This window comes from Anolis sagrei, chromosome 7, assembly GCF_037176765.1.
Source record: "Anolis sagrei isolate rAnoSag1 chromosome 7, rAnoSag1.mat, whole genome shotgun sequence".
Classification (NCBI taxonomy): domain Eukaryota; kingdom Metazoa; phylum Chordata; class Lepidosauria; order Squamata; family Dactyloidae; genus Anolis; species Anolis sagrei.
In genome coordinates, this window is record NC_090027.1 from 20,851,756 (window position 1) to 20,870,914 (window position 19,159).

A 19,159-nucleotide genomic window follows, 5' to 3' on the forward strand; every position below is an offset into this window, starting at 1 on the left:
CACTTCTGAGGAGTCCTTGGCTGAAGAAAACTGGGGAAACTACCTCTTGAGTCTGTTTGGCCTGAAAAACCCCAAGGAGATGGTTGGGGTTGCCATCAGTCAAGAGGAGACTTGTAGGCATGTGCATCCTCTTTCTTGGAGGAGGGGACCCCAAATACCTTCTGCTTATTGTCAATAAAAAGGCAGTACTATGTAACAGCACCAGAGGGCAGTGTTAGCTCCAGAATGTTGCCTTTTTGCATGCCAAACTGTTTATATGACCCTTAGTATATAGGTTATTTATTTTGTATCAAAAACATTGCATAAATTAGTATAAAACTGATAAAAATAGAAGGCGCTCAGGTGGCTAAATATCTTTTGACCAAAAACGGGCAACAGCAGTGGCATTGTCTGTAGCCTCCTAACAATTCTTCCTCTGTACATGAGGCAGGGGATAGTGGACAAGCATACAGATGTGGAGTTGTCTGTTCTGTTCCACAGTCACACAAGGTGTGGGATTCTTTTAGGTAGTGCCATTTCTCCAGGTTATCTCTTGATCTGCCCACTCCACTTCTTAGTCTGTTCAGAGACTTCCAAGTTGCCCATTATTGGTTTGCCCTTGGAGGAAGACCCTTGCGGGGGGGCATCCAGTTGGGATTTCCTGGTCTAGCTGCCCAGAGGGACACCCTTGCTGTTGCTGGGGGGACGCCAAGAGGAGTGGTAGTTCTCATAAAGCTTTCCCTTGATTTGAGTCTACTGGGAGGAGTAGACTGGGAGGAGGCTGGTAGCCATGTAGTGGATGGCTTTCACAGTGCATATAGTTATATAAAATACATATATTCTTCTGCATGGTCCCTGTGAAATTGCATATATGGGTCTCCTGTGCCTGCGCAGTTTTGGAATTCTTTAGCTCTTATGAGATAACATTTTGGTGGCAGCCCCTCCCACTGGCTATATATCATTGAGGAGAGAGTGGGTGGGGCTACCGCCAAATTGTATATCATAAGAACTTCTAGAGAGGTCCGAAACCGACTGCGCAGACGCGGATTGTGCAGATTTCATAGATGACCATATGTGCAGATTTCATAGATGACCACTTGAAGAAACATGGTTACAGGTAAGCAACCCATTCAAATCAAGCGTTTACTGGTAACACCTTTGTGTTTCTTTGCTTCTTCAGAAGATGCTTCAGCTGTCCTTCATAAAAAAGGATAATCAGCCTATATGGCAAGTCTTGCAATTAAAAACAGAGGAATCTTCTTTCCAATGGACCTCCTTGTATTCAAACAAAATACCCCTCCTTGCCTTTGTGTCTTTGCAGGAGGTGCATTAAAATAATACTATTCCTCGCCTCTGTGCCTTTGCAGAAGATGCTTCAGCTGTGCTTCATAAAAAAGGGACAATCAGCCTGTTTAGCAAGCCTTGCAATTAAAAACGAGACTCCTCCTCCTTTCCAATGGACCTCCTTGTATTCAAACAAAAAAAACCCTCCTTGCCTTTGTGTCTCTGTAGGAGGTGCATTAAAATAATACTATTCCTTCCCTCTGTGCCTCTGCAGAAGGTGCTTCAGATGTACTTCATAAAAAAGGACAATTGGCCCGTTTAGCAAGCCTTGCATAATAAGACAGGAATACTCCTCTTTTACTGTCTTATCTACGTGCCATTGTGCTTCTTTGCCTCTGCAGGAGATGCATTATAGTAATACTACTCCTTGCCTTTGTGCCTTTGCAGAAGATGCTTCAGCTGTACTTCATACAAAGGGAGAATCAGCCCATCAAGTCTGTCAAATATGGATTGTTTAAAATCAAAATAAGTTGGATGTTTTTACTTATTTTATTTACCTATATATCTGGGGTCACATACAAATATCTTGGGCCAAAAGGGATGATGAGTGGAAAATGTTTCCGAAGCCCTGCTCTATGTATCTGCCTTCAGACAAAGGCAAGGCTGGAATCTGTTTTTGCCTCCGTGGCTTTTGTCACCTTAAGTTTCTTTATCAGGAAAAGAACAGATCTTTCCAAGGAAACCCAGTGATCAGTTTGCCTTAGGATTGATCAATTAAGTTAGAAACAGCTTGGAGGTACAAACATGGCTGTGGTAGTGAAAGTGGTGCCAAACTGCATCTGTTCTACAGTGTAGTACAAGTATGGGCAAACTTGGGCCCTTCCTCCAGGTGTTTTGGGCTTCAACTCCCATGATTCCTAACACCTTAAGTGGCTGAGGGGGGAAATGCAGGGGGCCTAAGGCTGTTAGGAATGGTGGGAATTGAAGTCCAAAACACCTGGAGGGAGGGCCCAAGTTTGTCCATGTCTGGTGTAGTAGATGCAACTTCAGTTTAAGATTTCTGTGAATCCCTAAACTCATTGGAGATTTCAAGGTAAGTTCAGTTGTGAGCGAGATGACACTGGAAACACTGGAAACCAATAATCAAACATGATCACATTTTGCTGTTTTTATTGGAAAAGGAAACAAAAATGCAAAGCACTGGTGTTCTTTGCAACCCTCAAAGGCACACACCATTGAAATATGCGATTGCGGTAAATTCATAAAAAGCAAGCATGGAAATGAAATCGGTCCTTTCACATTCAAGTTGCCCATCTGACATGTCCTATTCCAAATAAATCGAACATCAGGTAGATGCCATCCCTGTAACTAACGTCAGGTAGATGCCACACAGGTAAATTGAACAGCGGGTAGATGTCATGCAAGTAAATCTAACATCAGATAGATGCCACACAGGTGAATCGAATAATGTGTAGATGCCATACAGGTATATCTAATATCAGGTAGATGCCATACAGGTAACTCTAACGTCAGATAGATGCTATACAGGTAAATCGAACATCAGGTAGATGCCATACAGATAACATGTCAGATAGATGCCATACAGGTAAATCGAACATCAGGTAGATGCCATATAGATAACATGTCGGATAGATGCCATACACTGGATATCGGGTGAATGACATCCAGGTAACTCCAATGTCAGATAGATGTCATACAAGTAACACTAACGTCAGGTAGATGCCATACCGATAAATTTAATGTCAGATGCCATACAGGTAAATTGAATGTTGGGTAGATGTCATACACGTAATTCTAACATCAGATAGATGCCATCCAGGCAACTGTAATGTCAGATAGATGCCATACAAATAAATCTAATGTCAAGTAGATGCCATATGGGTAACACTAACGTCAGGTAGATTCTATACAGATAAATCTAATGTCAGATACCATACAGGTAAATAGAATGTCGGGTGGATGTCACATAGATCACATGTCAGATAGATAGTATGCAGGTAAATCTAACACCAAATGCCATACAGGAAACTCTTAACATCATGTAGATGCCATCCAGGTAAATTTAATGTCAGATAGATGCCATACAGATAACTCTTAATGTCAGGTAAATAACTTGAAGGTGCATTTTTGGCCTCTCTAAGACGAGTTGGGACTGGCGAAAGGTAACTTCTCAGTTTGATTAGATATGAAAGGCAGAAGCTGGCCCCACCACTTCTGTGCTTCTCTTGGAATGGCGAGGCCTGTTTGCGCTTGTCTGGAAAGGATCACTCCTTCTTGCAGAAAGGGTAATATTTGTGCTTGCCCATCCTAGGAAGGAAAAGAAAGGGGGCACCGTGAAGCACCGGAAAAGCACCACAGGGTCACTGTGAGGCGGAAATGACTTGAAGGTACACAACAGCAACCACAGCCAGGATCTCTTCCCAGCCCACACTTATTACAGTCTCCCGCTCTTATTACAGTCTCCCAAACTACCCAGCCATTGCCCCATGCCCCCCTATTATGCTCTATTTACATGCTCTTTAATAGGGCTGACGTACCCCAAAAGGTCCCAAGGAACAGCCCGCGCCCCGCAGTTCAGGGCAGCCAGTTTTTTCAGGTCTTCCTCGTCCAGGCAGAAGTCAAACACCTGCAAAGGAGGGATGAGAGCAAGTTGTTTTAGGAGAGAGAGTTAGAAAAGCGGTCCTGCAGGAGAAGAAGAGCAAACCTATCCGTCCATCTGTCTATCCTCCCTCCCTCCTTCTATCCATCCACCTATCTGACCATCCATTACATTTACCTATCCCTCATCCATCTTTCTGACTATCCATCCAGCCATCATTTATCTATCCCTCTATGCACCCATCCATCTATCCAACTCCTTTTCTGACCATCCATCCATCCAGTCTATCTATCCACTTACCTGATAATCCATCCATCATCCGTCCGTCCATCCATCCATCCATCCATCCATCTATCTATCTATCTATCTATCTATCTATCTATCTATCTATCTATCTCCCTCCCTCCCTCCAATCTACCTATCTATCCACCTACCTGATAATCCATCCATCATCTCTCTCCCTCCCTCCTATCTATCTATCTATCTATCTATCTATCTATCTATCTATCCACCTACCTGATAATCCATCCATCCATCCATCCATCCATCCATCCATCCATCCATCCATCTATCTATCTATCTATCTATCTATCTATCTATCTATCTATCTATCTATCTATCAATCCCTCCATTCCTCCATCTATCCATCTCATCCTTCCCACCCTCTATAAGACAGACTGGATGCCTATCTATCCATTCATTTATCAATCCACTCATCCACCTACCTGACCATCCACCCATCATGTATCTTTCCATTCATCCATCCCTCCATTTCATCCTCCCCCCCCCCCCTTTCTCCATCCATCCACCTATCTGGCCATTCATCCATCCATTTACCTATCTCTCTATGCATTCATCAATACACTCATCCATCTTTCTAACCACCCATCATCTATCTCTCTATGCATCCATCCATCCATCATCTCTCTGTGCATCTATCCACTTACCTGACCATCCATCCATCAATAAGTCAATCATGTATCTTTCATCCATCCAACCAACCCCCCATTTATCTTCTCATTCTTCTCTAACTCCCTCCATCTATCTATCTATCTATCTATCTATCTATCTATCTATTAATTATCCATTCATCCATCTATCTGGCAATTCATGGATTAATTTACCTATCCCTCTATGCATTCATCCATGCACTCATCCATCTTTCTGACCATCCATCCATGCATTATCTATCTCTCTATGCATCCATCCACCTACCTGACCATCCATACATCATCTCTGTATCTAGCCACCTACCCGACCATCCATACATCATGTATCTTTCCATTCATCCATCCCTCCATCTATCCATTTCATCCCTCTATCTATCTGTCTGTCTGTCTATCTATCCATTTACATATCCCTCTATGCATTCATCCATTCACTCATCCATCTTTCTGAGCACCTATCTATCTATCTATCTATCTATCTATCTATCTATCTATCTATCTATCTATCTCTTTATGCATCCATCCAACCACCTTTCTGATCACCTATCCGTCATTCATCTTTCCCTCTATGTATCCACCCATCCATACATACATCTCCTCATCCTTCCCTCCCTCTGTGTCTGTCTGTCTATCCATTCATCCTCCACCCATCCATCCATCTATCTGAAAACATCCCCAAGAACCTGGAGTTTGTAAACTCAAGACCTGAGTGCTTCTTTGCTTGGAAACCATTGCCAAAGACAATAAAATGCCCCTTAATATTTGCATTAAGAACCAGCAAACGTTCCCCTTCAGATTTGAAGGCCAAGTGACGAAGGACAGAATCAATGTTCTTGTGAGCTGCTCTTTGAAAACCCCTCATTTGGGACCGTGCTATATAGGATTATTGCAATGTTATACAATATTATACAGAAGGCATGCTCCCAATTTCTGATTTCCTCACTATTTGTGCCCCTGATTTGCAAACAGAGTCCCTTGTTTACCCTCCAATGACTGTGAAGACAATCCCAGGATTCTCTGGCATGGAGCCATGGCAGTTAAAATGGTGCCAAACTGCATCAATCCTACAGTGTGGATGCACCCATCAATTGCCATGGCTTCAAGCATCCTCCTCCTTCTAAACTTTGGGCTTTCTAGAAGGAAGTGTTGGTGTTCTCAAAATATACTATTTTGAAGATAAAATGTTTGGTTACTTTAAGTGTAAGTGCTGAATCAGAGTTACAGTTGATTAAGCATGATGATAATAATAATAATAACAATAATAATAATACTTTATTTGTACCCCACTACCATCTCCCCAAGGGACTCGGTGTGGCTTACATGAGGCCAAGCCCACAACACATCAATAAACAAAAGCGATAACAAATAATCAATACAAACAGTTGAAATAAAACTCAAAAACAAAAAATACACAATAAGCAATAAGCAATAACAATAACATACAGCATTTAAAAACCTATGGCTGGGCCAAATGTAGTAATTATAATTTTTAAAAATGCTGGGCATGAAACAAGGTAAGGTAAACTAGGATAGGGTTTTCAAAGGAAGATGGGGGCATGTAAACAATCCTAAATCAGTATTAAAGTGCGTTTGAGGACATATTGCTAAGAGTTTTCCTAAGAGGCCCTGAAGTTAGGTTTGCATTAGGCGTAAGAGATAATGAATGCATGAATGGAACATTGCAAGTGTATATAAGCACTGGGATTGTGGCGCAGCTGGCTGGGAGTCAGCTGCATTAAGATCACTACTGGCCGAAAGGTCATGAGTTCGAAGCCAGCCTGGATCGGAGTGAGCTTCCGGCCAATTTGTGTAGCTTGTTGTCGGCCTTTGCAACCCGAAAGACAGTTGCATCTGTAAAGTATGAAATTTAGGTATTGCATATGTGGGGAGGCTAATTTAACTAATTTACGATGCCATAAAAATCTCCATCAAGCATGCAAAGAATGAGGAAGTACTTCAACAATGTCACAATTGGACAATGAAGCGACAGCTCCATTGGTGGCCAGAATACCCTCATCAAAAAGCTGGAAAGTAGGAAATTTAGGTATTGCGTATGCGGGGAAGCTAATTTAACTAATTTACGATGACATAAAAATCTCCAGCAAGCATGCAAAGAATGAAGTACTTCAACAGTGTCACAATTGGACAATGAAGCGACAGCTCCACTGGTGGCCAGAATATCCTCATCAAAAAGCTGGAAAGTAGGAAATTTAGGTATTGCGTATGCGGGGAGGCTATTTTAACTAATTTACGATGACATAAAAATATCCAGCAAGCATGCAAAGAATGAGGAAGTACTTCAACAGTGTCACAATTGGACAATGAAGCGACAGCTCCACTGGTAGCCAGAATACCCTCATCAAAAAGCTGGATAGTAGGAAATTTAGGTATTGCATATGCGGGGAGGCTAACTTAACAAATTTACAAGGCCATAAAAAATCTCCAGCAAAAGCATGCGGGGAATGCGGAAAGTAGTTCATCGGTGTCGCAGATAGATGGTGAAGCAACAGCTCCCCTGGTGGCCAGAAGTTGGAATGCCTCAGACTGTCTGTTTATATGTGTTGTGTGTCTATGGCATTGAATGTTTGCCATGTATATGTACATTGTAATCTGCCTGAGTCCCCTGCGGGGTGAGAAGGGCGGAATATAAATACTGTAAATAATCAAAAATAAATAATAAATATAAGAACACCAACAGAGTAAGCTGGGATTGGGTGATGCGATGATGTCTGGTGAATTGGAAGAGTCTGGAGAGAGCTTTGAATACTGTAAATAGCTGCAACAAAAGATAAATCCTTCCTGTGGAAAGAGGCTCCTGTGTTTGCTATTTATTGCAAGTATTGCTCATACTATAGACACAACTTTAATACTGCTTGGAAAAAGGTTGCCCAAAAGGGTTTTGGGGAGGTCTCCTCTCACCTTTGCATTCTCCTCAATGTGTTTGGGGTTTTGGCTCTTAGGAACAGCAGCTAAGCCGCACTGCAGGTTGAAGCGGATCAGAATCTGCGGAAAGAACAAAGGGCCGTGAAACTATAGAGCCAGTAGGTTCCAGAAAGGCCCTGAATCCACCTGCATTGTTTCCACCTGGACGCACCTGAGCGGGACTCCTCCCGTGTTTCTTTGCAACCGCTTTCACCACCGGATCCTCCATGGCATTTTTTGGATGGGGACTCTCTTTCCAGCTGGAGAGGAAATAGATTTTTAAAATCTTGATTAATATAATGTCCTGGTCAAAGGACATTTAATAGAATACCAAGCTTGCAAACTTTGTGTTTTGTTTCTTTATACAACATTTTGGATCGCTCCTGACACGATAAATAAATAAATTGATTATTTTCTGAAATTGTCAGAGTTGCACTGTTTATGCCCTGCAATGCTGATAAGATTTCATCAGCCTTTAAATATATATATATATATACACTGGTAAATCAATGTTTATTCTTTAAGGAAATGATCAGCCAGAAGGGACAGAGAGTTTCATCTACGCTGACGATCGTGCCATTACCGCTCAAGCAGGGAGCTTTGAAATTGTTGAACAGAAGCTCTCCAAAGCTTTGGGTGCTCTTACTGCCTATTACAGGGAAAACCAGCTGATTCCTAATCCATTTAAAACACAGACATGTGCTTTGCATCTTAAGAACAAACAAGCATATTGAACTTTGAGAATTACCTGGGAAGGAATCCCACTGGAGCATTGCAGCACACCCAAATAACTGGGAATCACTCTGAATTTACAAGAAGGACTGCTTTACTATCAAGCGAAAAGAGGTGCTAGAAATAATATCATACAAAATCTGACTGGCACAGTCTGGGGATCACAACCAGATACAGTGAAGACATCTGCCCTTGTGCTTTGCTACTCTGCACATCTCATCATGTTAAAACAGTGGGTGCAGCTCTTAATGAGACATGCCACATTATCACAGGATATCTAGGCCCTACACCACTGGTGAAATTATACTGTTTAGCTGGTATTGCACCACCTGACATCCATCGGGAAGTACCAGCCAATAATGAATGGATCAAGGCAGTGACATCTCTGGCCCATCACCTGTTTGGATATCAGCCAGCATGCCAATGCCTTAAATCAAGAAATAGTGATACTTTAAGGAACACCTCAGCAAGCAAGAGTCCAAAAGTGGCAGGCTGAAACCCGGAACCTCAATCAGTGGCTGAGACCGGATGAGAAACTCCCCCCTGGGCACACAGAAGACAGGAAGGTGCTGAACGGACTGCACCCTGGCACCATGAGATGCAGAGCCAACCTTAAGAAATGGGGCTACAAAGTGGAATCCATGACATGCGAGTGTGGAGAAGAGCAAACCACAGACCACCTACTATAATGCAACCTGAGCCTTGCCACATACACAATGGAGGACCTTCTCGCAGTAACACCAGAAGCACTCCAAGTGGCCATTTTATGGTCAAAGGACATTTAGTATAATGCCAAGATTTTTAAACTTTGTGTTTTTAAAACACATTACAATTGTATCTTCGGTTTGCTGCTGACACAATAAAATAAATAAGAGAGAATAAGTAAAGATGATCTAGAATATACCAATATAGTTTTGCGGCTGTGAGAATCACAATAGCAACATCTTGGAAGGAGGGAAAAAACTAGCTATTAACTATTGGGAAAAGAAAACTAATTGAGTCTATCCAAATGGCCAAACTCTCCAATGACTTATGGGGAGGAAACAATGAAGACTTTGTTAGAAAATCTTCATTTTCTAACACAGTCTTCATTGTTTCCTCCCCATAACTTGTCTTTGGGTATTTAAAAGGGGGACAAAAATAGATTTTGAAATAGCCACATGGGGAATTTATTAATGTAACTAGCTGTCCCCTGCCACGCATTGCTGTGTCCCATATGGGGCTTCTGTGTGGGAGGTTTGACCCAATTCTGTCGTTGGTGGGGTTCAGAATGCTCTGAGATTGTAGGTGAACTATAAATCCCAGCAACTACAACTCCCAAATGTCAATATTCTATTCTTCCCAAACTCCACCAGTGTTCACATTTGGGCATATTGAGTATTCTTGTAGAGTTTGGTCCAGATCCATCATTGTTTGAGTCCACAATGATCTCTGGATGTAGGTAAACTACAACTCCAAAACCAAAGGACAATGCCCACCAAACGCTTCCAGTATTTTCTGTTGGTCATGGCAGAACTGTGTGCCAAGTTTGGTTCAATTCCAACATTGGTGGGGTTCAGAATGCTCTTTGATTGTAGGTGAACTACAAATCCCGGCAACTACAACTCCCAAATGACAAAATCAAATTTTTTGAGTGAAGGACATACATTGGGTTGTTAGATGTCTTGTGTCCAAATTTGGTGTCAATTCGTCCAATAGTTTTTGAGTTATGTTAATCCCACAAACTAACATTACATTTTTATTTATATAGATGATAAGAATAGAATTTGGTTAGTTCCATATGGCGTGGTGTTGGAAGTCATGGGTGGGGCTCATGGGTGGGAATGGGGAAATAAAAGTTGTTTCTCAATTATTGAGTTTTGAAGACTATGTTTTTTTTCCCTTCCTATACCACAATAAAAATGTATTGTAAAAAAGGATGGTGCGTGCCATGGTATTTCCCCCTTTCTATGCTTGATTGCAAAAGCTGGATAGGGAAGAAAGCGGACAGGAAAAATAAAAATGGAGAGGATACTTACAAAGGGCTTTCAGGGGAAGACAAGGGGCTGATGCAGACCCAAGCAATGCCTTTCTTCTTGACATATTCAAGAAACTCGCACTGAGTCAGGTACGGATGGCGCTCAGCCTGCAGAGGAAGGAGGGAGGCAATTCGATCATGGACAACAGGCTCCTTGGTATGGAAAAATGCAACAACAGCTCCTCCCCATGGTCGAGTCGAGCACAGCCTCCAGATGCCGGAGGTGAACAAAAGAGGGAAGCCTTTGTTTATGTACTGTCTGTCTTTGTTGTCTCCTAGTCAGTCGCAAGGCTGAACAGGGCATAGGGTTACAACCTGTGTTGGATGGGGTTACACTCCCCCTGCAGACGCAGGTTTACAGCTTGGGTGTGATCTTGGACTCATCACTGAGCCTGGAAACCCAGGTTTCAGCAGTGACCAGGGGAGTATTTGCACAGTTAAAACTTGTGCGCCAGCTGCGCCCGAATCTTGGGAAGTCTGACTTGGCCACGATAGTCCACGCTCTGGTTACATCCCGTATAGAATCATAGAATCAAAGAGTTGGAAGAGACCTCATGGGCCATCCAGTCCAACCCCCTGCCAAGAAGCAGGAATATTGCATTCAAATCACCCCTGACAGATGGCCATCCAGCCTCTGTTTAAAAGCTTCCAAAGAAGGAGTCTCCACCACACTCCGGGGCAGAGAGTTCCACTGCTGAACAGCTCTCACAGTCAGGAAGTTCTTCCTCGTGTTCAGATAGACTACTGCAACGCTCTCTACGTGGGGTTGCCTTTGAAGACTGCTCGGAAGCTTCAAATGGTCCAACGTTCGGCAGCCAGGATACAACTCCTCTGTTGCGCCAGCTCCACTGGCTACCAGTCTGCTACTGGGCACAATTCAAAGTGCTGGCGTTAGCCTATAAAGCCCTAAACGGTTCTGGCCCAACTTACCTGTCCGAATGCATCTCCTCCTATGAACTAGCTAGGACATTAAGATTATCTGGGGAGACCCTGCTCTCAGTCCCACCTGCAACACAGGCACACCTGGCGGGGACGAGAGACAGGGCCTTCTCAGTGGTGGCCCCTCGGCTGTGGAACGCCCTTCCTACAGATATCAGATCAGCCCCCTCCCTATTGGCATTTTGGAGGAAAGTGAAGAACTGGTTGTTCGAGCACGCATTTGAATAGGCAGTGTAATGAATATAGGAATACAGAATAACGGATGATGAGATTGGATCTTGATTCTACCGATGAGATGTTAATGATTTGTTATATAGATGCTTAATTGTTTATTATGTTACTGTTTTAACTGTCTGTCCCTTAACTGTTTTTATTATGTTTAGTATTGAATTTTTGCTGTTGTTAACCGCTTTGAGTCACCTAAGGGCTGAGAAAAGCGGTATACAAATGAAGTAAGTAAGTAAGTAAGTAAATAAATAAATGTATAACGGCATTGAATGTTTGCCATATATTTACTCTGTAATCCGTTCTGAGTCCTCTTGGGGAGACAGAGCGGAATATATATCATGTATATTACCATGGACGTTAGAAGTATTAAATGTTAAGATCAGAGAAGATAGACATATCGAAGGAGTGAAAATACAAGGGCATTGATTCCACAGTGTAGATCAAGGGTCCTCAAACTTTTTAAACAGAGGGCCAGGTCACAGGCCCTCAAATTGTTGGGGGGCTAGATTATAATTTGCAAAAAAACATAAATGAATTCCTATGCACACTGCATATATCTTATTTGCAAAAATAAACACTTAAAACAATACAATAATTAAAATGAAGAACAATTTTAACAAATACTAGCCATCCCCTGCCACGCGTTGCTGTGACCCAGTTTGGTGATCTGGAAAATAAAGTAAAATATGTAATGTCTTGATGCTTATGGGTAAACAGTATTTCTTGCTGTTTCTTTGCCAGTGTTGATGTGGAGAGTGTCTGGTTTGCCTACTCTGGAACATGCAACATATCATTGTCCTTCTTTAGGGGTCCCTTTCCAATCTATGATACTATATCTGTGTGTGTGTGAATCATATCTATCTATATCTATGGCTGGATGGCTCTTTGTCAGGAGAGCTCATTACGTTATCTTGCCATGGTGAAGAGAGTTGGACTGGATGGCCTTAAGTATTTTCTGTTGGTCATGGGGGTTCTGTGTGGGAAGTTTGCCCCAATTCTGTCGTTTGTGGGATTCAGAACGCTCTTTGACTGTGGGTGAACTATAAATCCCAAATGTCAAGGTCTATTTCCCCCAAACTCCATCTGTGTTCATATTTGGGCACATGAAGTATTTGTGCCAAATTTGGTCCAGATCCATCATGGTTTGAGTCCACAATGCTCTCTGGATGTAAGTGAACTACAACTCCCAAACTCAAGATCAATGCCCACCAAACCCTTCTAGTGTTTTCTGTTGCTCATGGGAGTCCTGCGTGCCAAGATTGGTTCAACTCCATCATTGAATGCTCTTTGGTTATAGGTGAACTATAAATCCCAGCAACTACAACTCCCAAATGACGAAACCAAACAATTTTGAGTTAAGGACACACATTGGGTTGTTAGGTGTATGTATTGACAATTTGGTGTCAATTGGCCCACTGGTTTTTGAGTTCTGTTAATACCACAAAACGAACATTACATTTTTATTTATATAGATAAACTTATTAGTATTTCAATGGGAAGTGAGGGCCTACTTTTGGCTGATGAGATAGGATTGTTGTTGTTGTGTGCTTTCAAGTCGTTTCAGACTTAGGTTGACCCTGAGAGAGGGCCAGGTAAATGACCTTGGAGGGCCGTATCCAGCCCCCAGGACTTAGTTTGAGGACCCCTGGTGTAGATGCATCCAAAGGCTCAACAACATCAACAATATTAACACCAACCTGGACAACGTCGGGGCAGATCTTTGCATGGGCGTACAGCCGGTCCAACTGCTGTGGGTTGAAGTTGGCCACTCCGATGGACTTCACCAGACCTTCCTCCACCAGCTTCTCCATCGCCTGCAAAGGAAAGAAAAGGAGTGCTTAGGGCATCATTGGGTGGGCCAAAGGAAAGCTTTTGCAAAGGAAAGCCAGTGTGCCAACTGTGCCCGTTACTGGAGAAGTCAGATCTGACCACGGTGGTATATACTTTGGTGGCATCCCGGTTGGACAACTGCAATGTGCTTTCCATGGGGCTCAAAGGGCTCAAAGGCTTCAGTCAGTCCAAAGAGTGGCAGCAAGGATGCTAAATGGGTTTGGATAAAGGAAGCGCACAACTCTGCTGTTGCAGCAGCTCCACTGACTGCCAACCTGTTTCCAGGTTCTGTCCTGCAAAGACCTTTATGCAGAGGTAGCCCTAGGTAATTTTCAACGGTAAGCAAACAGTATTTTGGCGCCCTCCCAACCAATCATTGATATATATTTTCTGTTTGTCGTGGGAGTTCTGTGTGCCATATTTGGTTCAATTCCATCATTGGTGGAATTCAGAATGCTCTTTGATTGTAGGTGAACTATACATTCCAGTAACTACACTTGCCGCATTTGCTCCCGAGAGAGAGAGAGGGACACAGAGGTGGAGATGCCCACCTTTCCTGAAGGTAGGCGCAAAAACAAAGGAGGGAGCGGAGGTGGGAGATACCTCCAGCTGGAGGGGCTCTCTCTCTCTCTCTTGGTTCCAATGGCTGAAGAGAAAGTCAGGAGAAGAGGCAACTTTTGGTGCGCACGCTGGGGTCTTCAGACACGCCTCTGGACCCGCTGGGGTCTTCAGACACGCCTCCTTGGCCCACCCGCGGATTGGGGAGAGGAGAAGAGGCAGGTGGAGCGCCGGGGGATCGGGAAAGGGAGCCGGTCATGGGGAAGGGATCGAACACAGAGAACGATTGAGCGCTGGCTCTGCTCGCGCACCCGGTGGCCAGGTGGAGCAAGAATGGGAGGGGCTAGGTGAGGCTCAAGGGTCCGGCCCCTTTGGGAAGAGGATCACCCGGCAGCGAGGCAAGAAAGCTGAGGCTCCCCCCGGACTGCTAGGGCTGTTGTGAGCTGAGGGGGCGCTCCTCAAGTGGCAGTCGAGGGGCATTTACAGAGGCGCCTCTGCGCTCCTGGCATAAAAAAAGTGTTCTGCGACCGCTTACTTCGCGTAATGGACGAGCCACCCCTGCCTATATGGCTCCACTTCAGGTTCTCTGAAGGGCCGTATTGCTTTCGGTGAACCTGGTAGACATTGACAATCAACTGTAATTTTTTCATGTTTTTAAATTAAATTTTCCAAACACGAGGTACCGTATATACTCAAGTATAAGCCGACCCAAATATAAGCCGAGGCACCTAATTTTATCACAGAAATCTGGCAAAATGTATTGACTCAGGTATAAGCCAAAGGTGGGAAATGCAGCAGGCACTGGTACATTTCCCATAAAATAGATACCAATAAAATTACATTAATTGAGACATCAGGAGGTTAAATGTTTTTGAATATTTACCGTATTTCAAAGAAAAATAGTAAACTAGCTCGGTAAGTGGAAAGTAGGGACAACAAAAACAATATGGCATCAATAATAATAATAATAATAATAATAATAATAGAACTTCATTTGTATCCCGCCCTATCTCCCCCTGGCTTTCAACATAGTAACAGGCAAACATTCAATGCCTATATAAACAATGCAGAGCTAGATATAGATCTGTAATTATATATACTAATTTCACATATGCCTTTCCCCCTGAAACGTTTGCAAATCCTGTCTCTATATGTGCATCTCCCTCTTGTAATATTTGCAAGCCCTATATATCTATGTTTATATCTACCTAGACATCTCTCTCTCTATATATATATGTGATCTATAGGGCTTGCAAAGGCCAATGAATCTGTGCTGGTACGGCTGTACCAGGAGCTCCCAACTCCCTTTCGTTCTTTGAGCGTTTGCACGTGCTTGTTCTGGTCATGCATTTTGCAGTTGGATGGTTCCTGCTAGGCAGTCATGGGGCTAGCCACCTGTCTATCATCGTTAAGTTTTAGTTCCGCCCTTTTTTCCAGGTTCAGGAGGGAAAGGGAACCATTTTAGTTCAGTCTTACAGTTGGAAGCTCAGCTACAGGACGTGAAAGTTTTCTACCTGTAGAGAAGCTTTGTTTCTTACAAAGTCCAGGGGAAAACAGTCCCAAAAGCTCTGGCTGGAGAATTTACAGCCTCACAGCTTTAGTCTCTAAAGAAAGCCTTTTAAGAGAAACAGCTTTACAGCATAACCCTTGTTGGGGTTAGAGAAACGGACCTACAACTTTTGTGGGAAAAATCCTAAGGACTCCAGCTGGAAATTCTTCAGAGCCTTGGCTGGTAGGTCTACTCGGGTACCCAAGAAGCAATTTGGAGCCAGGAGTAGGGCCCACACCAGCAAAGCCTAGAAAGCAGATTGCCCAAAGAGGGAATGAAGGAGGGAAGGAGAGAAGGAAAGAAAGAAAGGTAGAGAAGGAAGGAAGGAGAGAAGGAGGGAAAGAAAGAGGGAATGAAGGAGGGAAGGAGAGAAGGAAAGAAAGAAAGGTAGAGAAGGAAAGAAGGAGACAAGGAGGGAGAGAAAGAGGGAAAGGAGGGAAAGAGGGAAAGAAGGAGGGAAAGAAAGAAAGTAAGAAAGAAAGAAAGGTAGAGAAGGAAGGAAGGAGAGAAGGTGGGTGAGAAAGAGGGAAGGAGAGAAGGAAGGTAGAGAAGGAAGGAGAGAAGGAAATAAAGAAAGTTAGAGAAGGAAGGAAGGAGAGAAGGAGGAAGAGAAAGAGGGAATGAAGGAGGGAAGGAGAGAAGGAAAGAAAGGTAGAGAAGGAAGGAAGGAGAGAAGGAGGGAGAGAAAGAAGGAGGGAAAGAGAGAAAGAAGGAAAGAAAGAAAGAGAAGGAAGGAAGGAGAGAAGGTGGGCGAGAAAGAGGGAAGGAGAGAAGGAAAGAAAGAAAGGTAGAGAAGGAAGGAAGGAGAGAAGGAAATAAAAAGGAAGGAAGGAGAGAAGGAACGAAAGAGAGAAAGAATGAATGAAGGAAGGAAGGAAGGAAGGAAGGAGACAAGGAAGGATGGAACCAAAGAGCAAAGGAAGTGAGAAAAGAAACAGGTAGAGAAAGATGAAAGAAGAAGAGAAAGAGAAAAAGGGAAGGAAGGAAAGAGGGAGGGAAGGAAGGAGTGAAAGAAAGGAGGAGGAGAAAGAGGGAGGGAAAGTTTTCCACAGCAACGTGTGGCGGGTACAGTTAGTATATATCATATATTGCAAACTATGGCTTGGGGCATCGACCCCATTATAAGCCGGTGGAGGCTTTTTCAGCTGAAAAAAAGGACTGAAAACTCAGCTTATCTCATATCCGAATATGTGTGTGTGTGTGTGGATTCAAATGCAGAGGAAAAAGACCCTAAATCCCAAACACCTATGTCCTATTTGGAATAAAGGATGCTCTGCTTGTACAGATATTCCAAAACCCAGAGGAGCAAATCCAAAATGCTTCTGGTTCCATGCATTTCAATATGGAATCCTCAAACGATATAACTTCCTTTCCCTCAGAATCTCGGACTCAGGTCCCGGCTCACCTTCCAAGTGTCCACATAATCCACATCGCTAAAGATCACCTGCCCATCCTTCTGCGGGAGGAGGTCCCCTTTGACGTTCTGCAGGGAAAAGAGAGAGGCAAAGAGACACAGTGGGCGATGGGACATGGCCAGTGGCATGGATCCCCTCCCTGACCTCGTTTGACCTCCCTTTTACCTTGATGCCCATTGGAGAGTGCATCAGGTACAGATCCAAATAGTCCAGCTTCAGGAGCTTCAAGGTCTCCATCAAAGCAGGTTTCACATCCTTTGGATCGTGGAAACTATTCCACAGCTGCAGAGAAGAGGAGGAAAGGAGACAAAATTGTTTATGGGTGTAACAAAACCTGAAACGTGCTCTGTTCCTGGTTTGAAAGTGTTATTTCCTGTTTCATTGTGCGGTCCTTACTTTCAAAAGAGTTGTTATAGTCCAGAAACTTCATTTTTGTGTCATAAACTACGCTGAATCGGTTATGACTCGATGACATAGTCATTGAAAACTAGCAAAATGTGCTGGAGCATGATGTCCCTCCCGAAGAAACAAAGTTTTGGCAGTTTAATACACTTTTCCCATATTTTAAGGATAGAACCAATTAGGAAATAACATTTATCACCCAGGAACAAACATTGTTTTACATAGTGTTATCATCACCACCACCATCATCATCACGATAGGGCCCCTGGTAGCGCAGTGAGTTAAACCCCTGTGCCAGCAGGACTGAAGACCGACAGGTCGCAGGTTCGAATCTGGGGAGAACACAGATGAGTTCCCTCTATCAGCTCCAGCTCCTCATGCGGGGACATGATAGAAGCCTCCCACAAGGATGATAAAACATCCGGGCGTCCCCTGGGCAACGTCCTCGCAGACAGCCAATTCTCTCACACCAGAAGCGACTTGCAGTTTCTCAAGTCACTCCTGACATGACAAAAAAGAAATCATCATGATAACTCTAGGTAAAACATTTTTTGTTCCTGGGTGATAAATGTCATTTACTAATTGACCATCACTATCATCATCATCATCATCATCATTGGAGACCCTGGTGGTGCAATGGGTTAAACCCTTGTTCCGGCAGGACTGAAGACCAACAAATTGGAGGTTTGAATCCAGGGAGAGCACTGATGAGCTCCCTCTATCAGCTCCAGCTCCTCATGCGGGGACATGCGAGAAGCCTCCCACAAGGATGGCAACACATCAAAACATCCGGGCATCCCCTGGGCATCATCCTTGCAGACGGCCAATTCTCTCACACCAGAAGTGACTGGCAGTTTCTCAAGTCGCTCCTGACATGAAAAAAAATCATCATCATCCACTATCATCCATATTGTTTGGTACACCTTTAACTGCCATGGCTCAATGTTATGGAATCCTGGGAGTTGTAGTTTGACAAAGGGTGCACCTACAATGCAGTTTGAAACCACTGCTTCCATGGCTCAATGCAATGGAATCACAGAAATTCTAGTTCGACATCCCTTGACCGGGATAACGAAAGACCTTGGGAAACTACAACTCCCAGGATTCCTTAGCATTCAGCCGTGAAAGTTAAAGTGGTGCCAAACTGCATTAATTCCACAGTGTATGACAGTATGAAAAGGATGTCCCTTGTTGGTTTCTTCCGGATTCAGGATCAAAACAAGAAGAAAAGTCACTGAAACGTTTCAAAGAATATCCGGATGGATGCTGGAAAGAGGAAAAAGAGAATAGAAAGCCTATGTTGGACTTCTATTCTTCTTTAAGAGATTCTGGGATTTTGCATCCAGTGTCCCATTTGGTTCCCTGGTTGTACAACATAATTATTACGCTCTGCACATGGGCAGAGACCCTATTCCACGCACAATGTTGATACTCTGCAGAAGGGCACTTGTGGCTCCGGTCCTTCCTGGAGGGACGGATCCAGATGGTGAAGCTGGGAGACGCCTGCTCTGACTCCTGCCCTTTGACCTGTGGGGTCCCGCAAGGCTCCATTCTGTCGCCCATGCTTTTCAACATCTACATGAAACCGCTGGGAGAGGTCATCCGGAGTTTTGGAGTTGGGTGCCATCTCTACGCAGATGACACACAACTCTACTACTCCTTTCCACCTAATTCCAAGGAGGCTTCTCGGGTGCTGGATGAGTGCCTGGCCGCTGTGTCGATCTGGATGAGGAAGAG

At 43.7% G+C, this 19,159-nt stretch overlaps 1 protein-coding gene across 1 annotated transcript in view; it reads right to left on the reverse strand.

The window, feature by feature from the left end:
* Positions 1 to 2,416: 2,416 nt before the first annotated feature.
* Positions 2,417 to 19,159, reverse strand: part of LOC132782753 (aldo-keto reductase family 1 member B1-like) — a 31,239-nt gene continuing 14,496 nt past the window's right edge. The window contains exons 3-10 of the mRNA XM_060787661.2: positions 17,186 to 17,302; positions 17,011 to 17,088; positions 13,366 to 13,482; positions 10,503 to 10,609; positions 7,925 to 8,012; positions 7,750 to 7,833; positions 3,822 to 3,910; positions 2,417 to 3,591 (exon numbers count right to left, since the gene is read on the reverse strand). Of these exons, the coding sequence (XP_060643644.2) occupies positions 3,549 to 3,591; positions 3,822 to 3,910; positions 7,750 to 7,833; positions 7,925 to 8,012; positions 10,503 to 10,609; positions 13,366 to 13,482; positions 17,011 to 17,088; positions 17,186 to 17,302 (723 nt within the window). The 3' untranslated portion in view covers positions 2,417 to 3,548. The remainder of the gene's footprint in view (positions 3,592 to 3,821; positions 3,911 to 7,749; positions 7,834 to 7,924; positions 8,013 to 10,502; positions 10,610 to 13,365; positions 13,483 to 17,010; positions 17,089 to 17,185; positions 17,303 to 19,159) is intronic.